Here is a 14,256-nt window from a genome sequence, read left to right as displayed (position 1 = left end):
GGTGAGTAACACAGCAATGTTTGCTGACCAAACAATGGATGAACGAGTATGGTTGAAGGCACCATTTCCTAAGTTGTTGTTGTTTCATTAGTAGTATCATTATTGCTTTATTGTAGGCAGCGCTAGCCTACAGAGGCCACGGCAGTGTCCCACGTGGTAAGGCCACGTAGACGGTGTGGGCCGGTGCAGGTGGGCGGCGTGGGGTGTGTGTGTGTGTGTGTGTGTGTGCGGCTTCCTTATCTTGGTTCCAAGGCAGGAGAAGGGCTGCGTCCAGCTGGGCCATTTCCACCCAAGCTGGCAGCAGCGGGAGCTCTGACACCCTGCCCAATATTTTTAAGCCACATTTGGTGGCTTTCCAGTGGCAAAACGACTCAGAGGTAAACAGTCCTCAAATCCCCTTCTCTCTCTTCGCCCTCTGCAAATTCAACACTTAGCAAAAAACACAAGTGGATCCCACCTACACGCTCCAGGAGCAGCTCCCCAGACCAGAGGGGAGCGCTCACAGACCATCGACTGGCCAGGAAGCACATTTGGGGGGCCTCGGGTCGAAGCACTATTCACTGGGAAAGCAAGCCAGTAAGTTATTAACTTTGGTTCTTTGAACTTTAAAAGCTCAAATCTGGACCGAGAAGAAGTTATTCGTAGAGAAAGTCTAGCGCATGCAAATGGATATGACAAATTAGATTTATGTGCCTGGTATTTAGAATCAGCTTTTTAATATCCTTTAATAAACAACACCAAAGACAGTTCCGCCCCCCCCCACCTCCCACCAACTTCCAGTTTATGAAAAATCTGTAACTGAGTTTTTTAAAGAAAAATTACAGCTAGAGCTTGCTAATATCTGCCAAACACCGCTGGGCTCGATTAGGTATAATTAAACAGAATAAGTGAGCAACACTGTAATTAAATGGCAGAAATGAATCTTTTTCATGCTTGCAAATTACTTTAATTTTTTTGTGTGCATGTGTGACTTCTTCATGGGGATGAAAATAGCTTCCAAAAAGTAGATGTCTTCAAAACTCGGAAGCCAGGCACGCACCCGTGGGGAGCAAAGTGTGTTGTTGTTTACGAGAATTAATTTTTTCACATTAGCAAAAGTCCTCCCAATAATTGGTTAGAAAAGCTTCCTTTGAAAACCGTGCCAGAAGCTTGAAGACTATTTCAAGTGGTTCATGCAAAAACTAGTTTCCTGGTTTACTGCTGGGAGGCGATCATGTTAAAAGCACATTGTTGGCAATAATACTCGGTGAGGAGGAGGGGCTGTGGCCGCGCAGATTCTAGACGGTAAGAAGTAAACGGCTAATGTGGTCACTCGGGGACAACAAAAGTCATCCTCTCCCACATATCGCCAAGCTGCTTATTTCGTGAGCCGCAAGGCCAGCCGTGTAGCTCTCCTGTGCACATTCGTGGCTCCAAACGTCCAGCATGCACCGCTTATGGAGCTATGAAAACAACAGTTTGTATTTTTTTGCCTCAGAAATAGGAAGAAGGCATTATCAATTCTCTTCCTCATAAACTTTTGAAACCTAAGGCCCGTCATGGAAGAGGAAGCGACTATGGTTCCATGGGAGAGCGTCCTCAAAGCGGACCCCGCTCGGCTCCATGGCCTGTCCTACACTTTCCCAAAGACACAGGAAAGACGACCCACGAGCCTGGCATGACTAAAAAGAACTTGACTGAGTAGCCGGGATGCTTGGGCCTTTCAGGGGAAAGAACTGGAAACCAAAAGAGCTAAGGCCGGAAGACAGCTCAGAAGGCACAAGAGGGGGACACAGAGGGCACCACCCGGTTGTGAAGAGCCGCACCCAGGACGCCCATGTGGCCGGACCAAACAGAAGCAGCAGCAGGTGGGTGTTTGGAGAGCGGTGGCCGGGGCCCAGGGCCTGCTCAGACGAGGAAGGGGAGGAAGGAAGGCTGACCAGGAAGGCAGCTCCTGGAATGCACAAGCATGAGGTCAACATGATTTGGAGATCCCTTTGTTTTAGGAAGTCGGTCCTGGGCCAGAATTTTGGCAGGAATGTTCACCACTCTAGAGCTGCAGTGTCTAATACGACAGCCACAACTGCATGTGGCAAAACTCAAATTTTAATCAATTACAACGCAATAAAATGTAAAACCCAGTGCTTCCGGTGACACAAGCTACCTTTCAGGTGTTCATGAATACATTTCAAGTGGCTAGTAACCCCGTGTTGGCCAGTGGAGACACAGACCATTCCGTCATCGCAGCGAATTCGACTGTAGCACCGTACTCGAGCATTATTCAAAATGAGAAAAAGACCATTACTCCCATGTGACCCCACCGCCTTCTCCCAGCACATCACTTACTAATGGTGACAATGGACTGATCCGCTAACCATCTCTGTGTCTGTTTCCTCATCTATAAGACAGGAGGCGTTATATCCCCTATTTAAGAATACGTTAAAAGGACTCAGTAGTTAATATATAAATATCACATAGAACCTGGCTCATTATAATAACGTTAGCTAATACCTATTGGTTGCATGATATGTATTGCAGAATACAACTAAAAGCATATTTGAGAGGCAGGTGCATAATTTGTTACAAGAAATCCTTTTCATGCACATAACCCAAAGTATCCTGGGTGAAAGGTTCAAACTAGGTATCATTAAAAAGTGGCTAATTGGGGGCATCTGGTTTCAGTTCAGGTCATGATCTCGTGGTTTGTGAGTTTTCAGCCCCAAGTTGGGCTCTGCATGGAGCCTGCTTGGGATATTCTCTCTCTCTCTCTCTCTCTCTCTCTCTCTCTCTCTCCCCCCCCTCAAATATATAAACTTAAAAAAAAGTGGGTAGCAACGGGAAAGGTCTCAATCTAAACAAGCAACAATAGTTATTATTGAGCCTGGAGCTTCTGTGCAGACTTCTTACTATCTAATAATTGAAAGGAAGTGAAAAGAGGTCAGAGGAACCACTGACCACACTGACAGGTGTACCAAAAAGCATACTGTCTCCAGGAATGCTACTCCGGTAACTCCCCCAAAGCCAACTACATGTTTTAAATGGCAGAGACCTGACAATGGGAAAGTCAGCCCAGGTATCTTGAGGAAACAAAAAACAAACCAGAATTGAATGCATTCCAAAGAAATAATCATTAGGAGTAATAAAGCCACAGATGGAAATATTAACTCTACCTGCCTTACCCAGAGTATTTCCAGGCTTCAGGTTTAAGACATAAACACGTTTATAACTTGAAGAACCTCATGACCCAGTCTTTTTGGTATTTGGGTAGAGACAAATGATATTAGAAAATGGACATCAAGTTTAAGTTATGTTACTACAGCAAAACAATTAACTTAATATGTCAGAATAATAGTATTTGAAAGCTTTCCTGTCTGGTGAAAATGCACTTTTTCTTTTACCCTTATGTAAAGAAAACTTTAGTTGTGATTATCAGTAATTTGATTCAGCTTTTCTACTTTTTAATAACTCACTTTAAAATATTTACTGTTTATTGGGCATTCAAAATTTCAAGCACCACAGGTAACCAAAATTTTAACCCTCAGTTAAAAAAGCTAAGGACTACTGAACTTAGGTCATCTCATTACAGATTAACAGGTATCCAAACTTATATTTCGTTGAAAGAAGTAAAAAACAATTCAATTATTATAAATATTTCACTATTTTTTTTTAAAAAAAAGCTTACTCTTAGCCAGAAATGTAAAACTTGGACATCATGACTAACCTGTTGAATATATTTGCTAATTTAAGTGATTTATCTGATTTTTAATATACTCAGAACTTAATTTTTTTTCCTCTGAAGATGTATGTTCTACAGAAGACCTAATCAGGCAGCCCGGAAAGAAGAAACTGTAAAATCAGGAATGGACAGTTTAGAAACTTCTGGCTCCAATGTGATTGCTTATTAAAAACCTCAAGCTCTTTGTCTTGATTAGTTAACTAGGAAACAAATATGTATACTCCAATGACGTGTTTGACTCCTTTGCTCCCTTAGGCCATAAGCAAGGCTAAGTTGGGAACTTGTATTTACTAGGAGCTAAAACCAAGATAGACACTTGGCAAATACATAATTTGAACACACCACACACCACACACACACACACACACTTCATTAACTTTTATAATACAAGATTTAAGTGTCACCTTTTTCTCCCAAAACTATCTGAGGTTGACTGACTTGCTCACTCATTTAGCAAAGGTATACTCTGCCTGCTAGGAGCTAGCAGGGGTGGAAGCCAAGGTCAGCTCCAGACGCCTACCCTCAAGGTGGACACCCCAGGCTGTGCAGGGACATGGCGTATACATTTGTAACATTTGTGCACCCGCGTGGGTCTTACCCTAAGTTTTCAGTGACATATTGCCTTTAGTTTTATTCTTTCTCACTCAGTTTGTCCTGGTCTTTTTTAAATGAAGAAAATGATAGTAAATAGTGAAACAGAATATTAACAAATACACTAAGTAATAAAGGCAGAAATAGTCAGATGGCTTCCCTTTGGTTGATTCCAGTGTCAGAGGGTTAAAACGCCTATTTCAACACTTGGGGGAAATTACTACCTAGAGAAAAAACATTTCCTCTGGAAATCCACGAAAAATTACGAAATAGAAAAACTATCACCAGATCATCTCAGTAGATGGATTATTAAAAAAAAAAATCAGAGTTGATAGGACCTTCATCCTATTTTTTCAATTAGAAAGTTAGGTGTTTTTAAATAAAATTTTTAATAAAACAGCTTAGATAAAATGCTAAAGGGGCGCCTGGGTGGCTCAGTCGGTTAAGCGTCGACTTCGGCTCGGGTCATGATCTCACGGTTCATGAGTTCAAGCCTCACGTCGGGCTCTGTGCTGAGAGCTCAGAGCCTGGAGCCTGCTTCGGATTCTGTGTCTTCTCTCTCTGCCCCTCCCCCATTCACGCTCGCACACGCTCTCTCTCTCTATCTCAAAATAAATAAACATTTAAAAAGTTTTTTTTAAATACTAAATAAAAAAAAATTTAGAACTCATAGAACCTTCATCGTCTGGTCTGATTCCCCAGAAATTACTTGGAGGTCATATTTTCTAAATTCAAAGGATGAAGGAAAGGAAGCATTCTCTCGAAAATGTTTTATACGTCTCTCAGCATCTGTGACATTTCGCTCAGATTTGCACAGAGATTTGGGAAAAGAAGAACTTCTGAGGGGTAGCAACTTCATCATCTACTTTCCTCTCGGGCACTGCCTGCATTTGTAACTACGTTACGCACTGATCCCAGACCTTCAGTCGGCTCCAAAGAATCCCTGTCCGACCAACACAACAAAACCCACCTGAAAATGCACCTTACTACAATCAACAGAGACTGAAAAATACCAGCGGTGGAAATGCTACAGTCAACATAACACAGGATCCGAAGGTCGGCCAGCTTCAATCCAAATGTAAAAGCCCTGGGTACTAAAAGGCACCACTTACTTAACACAACAAGCAGAGGAAAGCCATCCACCGGGAATCAGTTGGGGAACGCATGACACTTTGTTTCCTGCTGGTTGTAGATCATTGGTCAAAACTCTATGCGTGACAAGACTCCACATTAAAGGAGGGCAGTCTGTAGGGGAAAAGGACTTCTCTTTGGAACGTCACTCTAAGTAAAAAGAAAAACCTTTTGTTCCTTTTCTGCGAGGAAGACTGATGATTTAGAACAAAATGAGATACCGATTATCCACAACTAGTAACATCTTCAAAAGGTCAGAAAATAAAGCAAATGGATGTTTAGCTCCAAACATGCCCATAAAAGAGGAAGTCAGTGAGAACATCCACGATTCTGAAATATGCTTCTTAACACACAGTGGTCAAGATGAATATATTTAAAACGATCTTGGGAGTAACATACACCCAACATGGGGAGACTAACAATCATGCACGTTGTCAAAAGAATGTGAAAAACCCTGGTTTGGAAAGTAACTGCTACCATGGGACGTGGTTACTGTAGGTGCTACTTTTGGACCAGCAATGGGAATATTCATTTTAAGAAAAAGAAGGTCCAGTAAGAGAAGGTATCACTAGCATTTTCTCTTATCACTCCTTTCTTTTTAAATCTTTAGTAAACATTGATTCTTTTTAATTAATGCAAATACACCTTAATCATTCTATTCTTTCAACGAAATACGATAACACAAATTACATAAAACGTGTATTAAATTCTAATTATTGGAACCTACTTCCTTTATCTCAGTAAGACATATGAATCAAAGGTATTGGAAAGAGAACTGTGCAATCTTTGGCTAAAGTAACATAGGGACGGGCGCCTGGGTGGTTCAGTCAGGTAAGCATCTGACTCTGGATTTCGGCTCAGGTCATGATCTCACGATTTGTGAGACTGAGCCCCGAGTCGGGCTCTGTGCTGACATCACGGAGCCTGCTTGGGATTCTCTCTCCCTCTTTCTCTCTGCCCCTCCCCTGCTCATCAGCTCTTTCTCAAAATAAATAAATAAACTAAAAATAAAAGTAAATGTTTATTTATTTTTGAGAGAGAGACAGAGTGTGAGCCAGGGAGGGGCAGAGAGAGGAGGAGACACAGAATCTGAAGCAGCCTCCAGGCTCTGAGCCATCAGCACAGAGCCCAATGCGGGGCTTGCTCTCAGGAGCCATGAGATCATAACCTGAGCTGAAGTCGGATGATTAACCCACTGAGCCACCAGACGCACCCCCACCCAAAAATTAAAAAAAGAAAGTAACCTAATGATCCAAGAATTATCTCATGGTGTCAAATCTTCACTAGTAATTAACTAAAAGAATCTAGCCAGAAAGAATGTATTTTAAAAACACAGATCTACCCCTTCTCCATGCATCCGATACCTACCTTAGACAGCTCCATGCCTGGCCCACACTGCTTGCAGAGAACGCAATTTCCAGACCCATCCCTGTATTCTTGTTGTCGACAGTCTCCCGTTTCGCAAATCACTCTACATACCTGAAAAAAAAAGTTTCCCAAACGTTGTATTTTTTTATTTTTGAGAGAGAGAGAGAGAGAGAGAGAGAGAGACAGAGGGTGAGCGGGAGATGGGGAGAGAGAGGGAGACACAGAATCGGAAGCAGGCTCCAGGCTCTGAACTGTTGGCACAGAGCCCGATGCAAGGCTCAAACCTACAGATCGTGAGACCATGACCTGAGCCGAAGTCGGACACCTGAGTCACCCAGGTGCCTCCCAAAAACGTTATTTTAAAGTAAGTTCATTACATTTTTTTTTTTTTGCAAGAAAGCAGCAACACTATCAGTGTTGTTCATATAAGCACTGAATGTCAATGTTAATGTGGAGTGAGGCCGATTTAATTTTCACTTTAGGAAGAAAAATCACTTTCTGAACAAGTCAGTGGATAAATAAATCAATAAACCTGATTCTCCTCTGTATTCCCTGAATGAGGTCTTTTTTTTTTTTTTTTTAATGAACGGCCTATTCCCTTTTCTAAGTAAGAAGCACTGGGCAAGCAGACTGTTGCTCTGTAGAATGCCTGTCACACACAGGGGTAGCGGAAATTGTTTTTGATGGTTGTGATAATGAGCCATCATTTAGTACAAACTGCCTCCACCTTGACACGAGAGTGTCTTCAATGATGTCCTGCAAACTAATCGAATAAAATCAAAGCCTGAACCTCTTGAGCAGGCAGGAGGGGAGGACTCAAGGCGGAGTTCAGCGCTAGAAAATGATCTGGGGCTAAAGGCCTAATAATATCTTCCCGCCTCTCTTAACTCCCCTTGACTACCCATCTTAGGGAGTCTGATTTTATTTAAGAGAGGTACGAGACTCCATTCCGCCACAAAGAGACTGCAATGGCTTTGCGAAAGAAATTCCACGACCTCCCTCCTAGACCAGTCATTCGAACGTTTAACAGCCCCAGCTGAAAGAAAGGAAATTTTCCTTGCCGTACCTGAACCTCAGAATCCAATGTGACCCATTTCCCCTTACTTTGTCTTTCAAGAAGACTTCAGGTACCGTCTTCAGGGTAAATAAGTCTTTTCACATTTGCAGGTGATGATCCTATCTCCAGATTTAATGAATTTCAATTCTTGTGAACATCTTATAGGTCTCTGCGTCAAGTTTTCAAACATTAAAACTCTCCAACTGTCTTTAATCCTTTTTGGGACCAAGAAGGATATAAATAACCATAAAAAATAACAGCTCTTTTAAAAGTCAATTCTAGTGTCTTCACACACACCATGGAAGTCACGAACTCCAATTAGAATCTGGTCTCGTCAGGGTCTAGGGTGTATTGTAGAGGCATCTGCCTATAAACCCAAGGGAGCACCATTGTCATTGGTTATAAGTTACGCTGTGATTTTATTGCTTCATCTAAATGTAGTAAAATAATTTTAGGGGCGCCTGGGTAGCTCAGGCTGTTAAGTGTCCGACTCTTGGTTTCGGCTCAGGTCATGATCTCACGGTTCTGTGAATTCGAGCCCCTCCTGGGGTTCCTCCGTGCTGACAGTGCATACACAGGCTGCTTGGGATTCTCTGTCCCCTCCCCGACTCACGCTGTCTCTGTCTCAAAATAAATAAATAAACTTAAAAGAAGAAAATAATTGTAACCATCAGTACAAATGTCAAGACTCGGCAGCAATCTTTGCTTCTTAATTACATGCGACGTTGATAAAACACAATTTGAAGGAAAAATTGAAAAGATGGAACTGGAAAAACAAAACAGTTTCAATACGATTTATAGCCATTGTTTCCCACATTCTTATGAAAGTAAAGACTTGACTTACCAAATAGGCCAGTAAAACTACAACAGTGCGGAATGCCCTCTCTTGTCCCAGGTGCGCTTTGAAAGTCATGGCTCCCTTTTGTTGAAGAGTTTTCTAAAAGACAAGAAGATCTAGTTAACCGGAATAACACTGGTCACCGTGTTCTTGTATTTACTCTAGAATGTTTACCGTTAATAGATATACTAGGTAATACTATTTATGTTTTAAAGGAAATCGCTCTGTAAAAGATACACAGACAAACAATAGGTAAGCCTTTAACAATTTCGGTTGGGAGAATGAAAGCTTTGTCCTTCTGAAATTGGTCCAAAATTCTTTCTGACTCCGAATTCCTGGGCTATCCGTGACTTTATTTTCTTCTTTTTTTAAAAAAGATCTTATTTTTTGAAGTAGTCTTTACATCCAATGTGGGGTTCGCGTTTAAAACCCCAAGATCAAGAGCCACGTGCTCTACTGACTGAGCCAACCGGGAGCCCCCACACATGCCTTTATTTTCAACCCAGGCCTCGACAGTGTCTAAACTACTCCACCCAGCAGAGAGGTATATTCAAACAGCGACTATATAAACCTCCATGGAGATGGGTTTGGCCAGTGCCAAGAGGGGAATAATAGGGGTAAAACAACAGTAAACGTGTGCTAACCACTCTACGCCAGGTACCGTCTTCGGCGCATTAGCTCATTTACCTTCCGAAGTACTCCAGAAGGGAGATACCGTCATTATCCCCGCTTTAGAGATGGGGAAACTGAGGCTCAGAGAGGGCTGGATCACACTGCACTAGGCCACACTGCTAGTAAGAGGCAGGGCAGGGCGCACACCCAGGTGGGTTGGCTCCCGTGTCCCTGCGTCACTATCCCCGGCGACACAGTCGTGACGCTTGGACGGTGGGGCTTCAGCTCCACTAAGAGGCCGATACGGCCACTGTCTGGCATGCGTGAGTTCCTCCTCCAACCAGTACAGTGAAGGTAATCTCCGGGCAGAAAAATAAGCATTTATTTTAAAACAGCTTGGGGCGCCTGGGTGGCGCAGTCGGTTAAGCGTCCGACTTCAGCCGGGTCACGATCTCGCGGTCCGGGAGTTCGAGCCCCGCGTCGGGCTCTGGGCTGATGGCTCGGAGCCTGGAGCCTGTTTCCGATTCTGTGTCTCCCTCTCTCTCTGCCCCTCCCCCGTTCATGCTCTGTCTCTCTCTGTCCCAAAAATAAATAAAAACGTTGAAAAAAAAAATTAAAACAGCTAAAAATCATTCACAAGTGATGTAATTGGGGGCATTTGCCTTTCAACAAAAGGTAAACCAAACCTCTGCATCTTTGCGAGAAATGACCTAAAGTGTAGCAACAAACAGGGTTGCCTTCTTACAGGTCCACACAACGTCAAGAGAAGAGATTTATGTTTTTTAAAAAAAAAGGAGAAGTGAACATTCAGCTGGTGGCTCCATCCATCAGGTGGCGAAGCAAGGGTTCAGTTTCCCTTCCAAGTGGAATCTTCCAAAACCAACAGACACCCAGAGCAGACAATCAGGCCACTTAGAAAGAATCAGAGCAGGGGCGCTTGGGCGGCTCACTCGGTGAGCATCAACTTCGGCTCAGGTCACGATCTCACGGTTCGTGGGTTCGAGCCCCGCGTCGGGCTCTGTGCCGACAGCTCGGAGCCTGGAGCCTGCTTCCGGATTCTGTGTCTCCCTCTCGCTCTACCCCCCATCCATGCGTGCACTCTGTCCTCTGTCTCTCTCTCTCTCTCTCTAAAAATGAACACTTAATTAAAAAAAGAACAAACACAACAGGGCAGAGAACAGAACTGTGGGCAAAGACCTCAGAAAGACAGTAACGACAACAACAAAGGAGGGAGCGGGGCCGGGCGGGTGGCCGTGTCACTGCTTGGCCAAGCAGCCAGCCAGGGGTGAGCCTGAACAAGCCGGACAGCAACAACCCACAAGGTCACTCCCGTCGCCTGAGTAGGTCCAATTAATCGGGGCAATAAGTGAATCATTTACACGTTTGCTGAATGAATGACCCATTCTGAGCGAATTCCAAGTGTTGTGGGGTGTTTTTATTTGTTTGTTCGCTTTTGCTTTTCTAGCTTTTTGGTCACATCTTTTTTCCTCCTTGCCTATCTCAGAATGACCCAGCAATTACCCAACCATGCGGCTTCCTGCTTGTGCAGACACGGGATTGGGGTGAGATAAACTCACATTCCCTAAAAAGTATGCTTCAGGTTATCTCTTTTTCGACATGGTCCTGATTTTTAAAAATGTGCTAATTTTTAAAAGTAGTAGCATAAAATCCGTACGGATTTAGCTAATATGGAAAAGAGGGTATAAATACCCGTGCATTTACACAAAACATGAGAAAAAAAGAGATTGACAGAGTCAGAGTACAGCACAATCAGGCAACTGGTCTGGACAGATCGCTATACTGGGATACCGTACCCACTGCTGGGGACGGAACACAAATACTTAGCATCTTCCTGCCGGGCGATCACTGCCATGCACACCAAGTGAGAAGTCATGGCAATATAATTCAGAAGATACACCTGTTTTATGTACAAAAATAAATGTGCCAGGGGTGCCCGGGTGGCTCGGTCGGTTGAGCGTCCGACTTCGGCTCAGGTCATGATCTCACGGTTTGTGACTTCGAGCCCTGCATCGAGCTCTGTGCTGACAGCTTGGAGCCTGGAGGCTGCTTGGGATTCTGTGTCTCCCTTCTCTCTGCCCCTCCCCCACTCATGCTCTCTCTCTCTTTCAAATAAACTTTAAAAAAGTTTAAAAAAATAAGAAAGGAGCCAGGATACCATCAACGGTTAGGTTCCTTCATATGGTGGCATCCTGGCTGAACGTTTTCCCCTGTTTCCTAAAACTTCTTTGTAGTGTAAGTATTTCATTGTTCATGAAGTAAATGAAAAAAAACACACGTATAATGTTCTTCAGGCAAAGAGATAAACTGCAGAGTCCTGCTTGAAAAGTCTACAAATTAAAAGAAGTGACGAGATAAAAATCACATAAACACTATTAAGGAAAAAGCAAAATTAAATACAGTACTATGATTTGTGCCTCAGAAAGACAGATTTTTTTAAGGTAGAAACTGAATGGAACTATAGCCTATGTGCTGACTTGTGTTATTCTCCCAACACGTATGCTAAACTGAATAGCTTGAGTGGGTTTACATTTGCAAATGATCCTTTACACTCCTCAGCCTGGACCTAGGCCCTTACAGTCTCACCTGCTGGCCTGCCGCCTGGTCACTGCTCTCATGCCCCTCGGGCTGTGCCACAGCCCAATAGCCACGTTCTTCCTGAACGCCCGTGGTCTTGCCCTGTTGCACAGACTGTAACTTTGGTCTTGACAGACGTCCCCCTCAATCCCTCCGAGAACCAGGTCAACTGTCACCCTGCTGAGATGCTGTCCACGAGCAAGCACACTGAAGAGATCTGCTCCCCGTGGCCCTAGAGGCCTTTCTTGCCTCCATGCACCGTACCGATCGCATGGCCTAGCAATTATGCTTATTTCGCTCACCAGATTGGTTCCTTGAAAATAGGGAGCACGCATCATTACTCTCTGTATTTCCGCTGCCTAGAATACTGCCTGGCACACACAGGCACACAAATGTTTGCTGGATTAAATGCGTGGAGAAGCACAAGACGATGAATGTGTTGTGGAAAACAGGTGAGAGGCGGTTGCACATATTCTGGGGTGAGCGAGAATAAACATTCCATCTCAGATGTATTTATTACTATCTCATAACACCTATGGGGTATTAAGTGCGTTGGACTAGAGAAGGATTTTTCTCTCTACAAATCCTAATTCACTTTAAAAAATGTGAGCAGTTTTGTTTTTTCCAGGTTTCCAGGAGCTAGAGATTGAAACGTGCTGTTGGAATATGTCACTTCTCTTTTCTGTGACTTCTCTCTTAGCTTGGTTTTTTTTTTATACCAAGGGGCTGGGAAATAATTTTGACTGGGTCGAGTGTTCTGACAGCAGTTGGGATGATCCAAAATCCAGGTTCAAACAGTTTTCTGCACGTAAGCCCGACACGGGTAAAACACCCTGGTCTTAGGGGAAACTGTCAAGGGAAAATGGCAACCAGAACGCGTGGGTTTTCAGTCCCGTTTCTTAGCGATGTCACTTTGAAACTACATAGCCATAAAGACAGAACCTATCTCACAGGGGAGTTGTGGGGATTGCCTGAGATGATGTTCATAAAGCGCTTAGCCCAGCACCTAAAACAGAACAGACGCTTAACGGATGACTGGGGCTGATGTCATTACTACCGCAGTTGTTCCTGCCAAGGTCACTCATTAGCGTGTGAACTTGGACAAGTTACTTAATCTGAGTCTCAGTCTCCTCATCTCTACATAGGGCACAGTGACAACACCTCCTGAACTTCCTGTGAGTTTAACAGCACTTAAAAAGCACTTCCGGGGAAAGTTCATTGATACAAACTGTTTCTAGTAAGTGCTGCATCGGTGTTAGCGATGATTACTGTTGTCGATGACGTATTATGGAGGCCGTATGATCCAATGCGTGTGACAGTTCTTGAAGACTGTAACCTGTTAGACAGGCAGGCGACATTATTCAGATGGCCACAGTCCGGTGGCTGGTGATGCTTTAGATCTCTAGACCCACAGGTCTGCAGAAAACATTCAACACTAAGAATCAATTCAAAGTCTGCACTAAGCACTTATATGTTGAGGGTTGCAGTAAGGCTTTACGAAAAGTATAATTTTTTCCCTTACTCCCACACTGTAAAGTAGATATTTATTCCCACCCGATACGGAGAAGACCAGGGGTCAAGGACACGTGATAGAAAGGTGAAAACCGAATCGAGTTCACGCCTGGTAACTCCAAAGCGAGGCTCCCGGCCACCCTGCCAGGTCGACTCGGGGTTAGATCATCGTACGCCGTGGCACCCAATGGTCATTTGGCACAGGAGTGCTCAGCAAAACTGATCACAAAAGCAAAACTATATAACCAAATAACACATGTAACGATGTACTCATTTATTCAGCACGCTTTGATTAAACGGTTATTAGGGGCTTGAAAGGAGGCAATATCAAGTTGGGGCAGGACAGTACAAAGGTGCACTTTGAGGAAGCTCATAGCTTAGCAGGGGCGGGGACATCTCCTAAGCACCCTTTAGCCTAGCCTGGCAAAGGGCTGTTTGGAAACAATTTAGCTGGTAGGGTGTTGTAAGTGTGACTTTGCACTTCCCGGAATAAAGCGAAATACCTTGTGAAATGCTTCGGCGTTCATAAAAAGAAGGAAAACGTAACGAAATAACAAGTGTTCAAAGAATGATATTTAAAATAAAAACAAGGCAATAAAAAGGTATTACTGAAACGGCTTTTAGCTTCTGAGCGTTCGGGGTCTGGCCGGACAGAAAACGACTTCAGTGCTCTGCTTATTTGGAGATGACTTATCAGCCACGAGACGTACAAATGACCGGGATCGTGGGTTTTCACAGTCTGCCGAAACAATCCAGACCAGATAGGGCCTACTAACCACGTAGCCACCATTCTCGCAAAACGTGTGCAGAGAAGCTGGCTATCGCTGAGCGATGAGG

General features: G+C 43.8%; 1 protein-coding gene across 5 annotated transcripts in view; it reads right to left on the bottom strand.

Moving 5' to 3' along the window:
- The window catches only part of TNFRSF19 (TNF receptor superfamily member 19), a 93,571-nt gene that overhangs the window by 63,523 nt on the left and 15,792 nt on the right, over positions 1–14,256 (bottom strand). For all 5 annotated transcript variants that reach the window (XM_030307863.1, XM_030307853.1, XM_030307842.1 and 2 more), the window contains exons 2-3: positions 8,707–8,799; positions 6,806–6,916 (exon numbers count right to left, since the gene is read on the bottom strand). In XM_030307863.1, coding sequence (XP_030163723.1) covers positions 6,806–6,916; positions 8,707–8,775 — 180 coding nt within the window. In that variant the 5' untranslated portion in view covers positions 8,776–8,799. The remainder of the gene's footprint in view (positions 1–6,805; positions 6,917–8,706; positions 8,800–14,256) is intronic.

Source organism: Lynx canadensis, chromosome A1 (genome assembly GCF_007474595.2).
Source record: "Lynx canadensis isolate LIC74 chromosome A1, mLynCan4.pri.v2, whole genome shotgun sequence".
In the NCBI taxonomy this organism is placed as follows: Eukaryota; Metazoa; Chordata; class Mammalia; order Carnivora; family Felidae; genus Lynx; species Lynx canadensis.
Note: the sequence above shows the minus strand (reverse complement) of the source record. Positions and strands in the feature narration are given on the sequence as shown.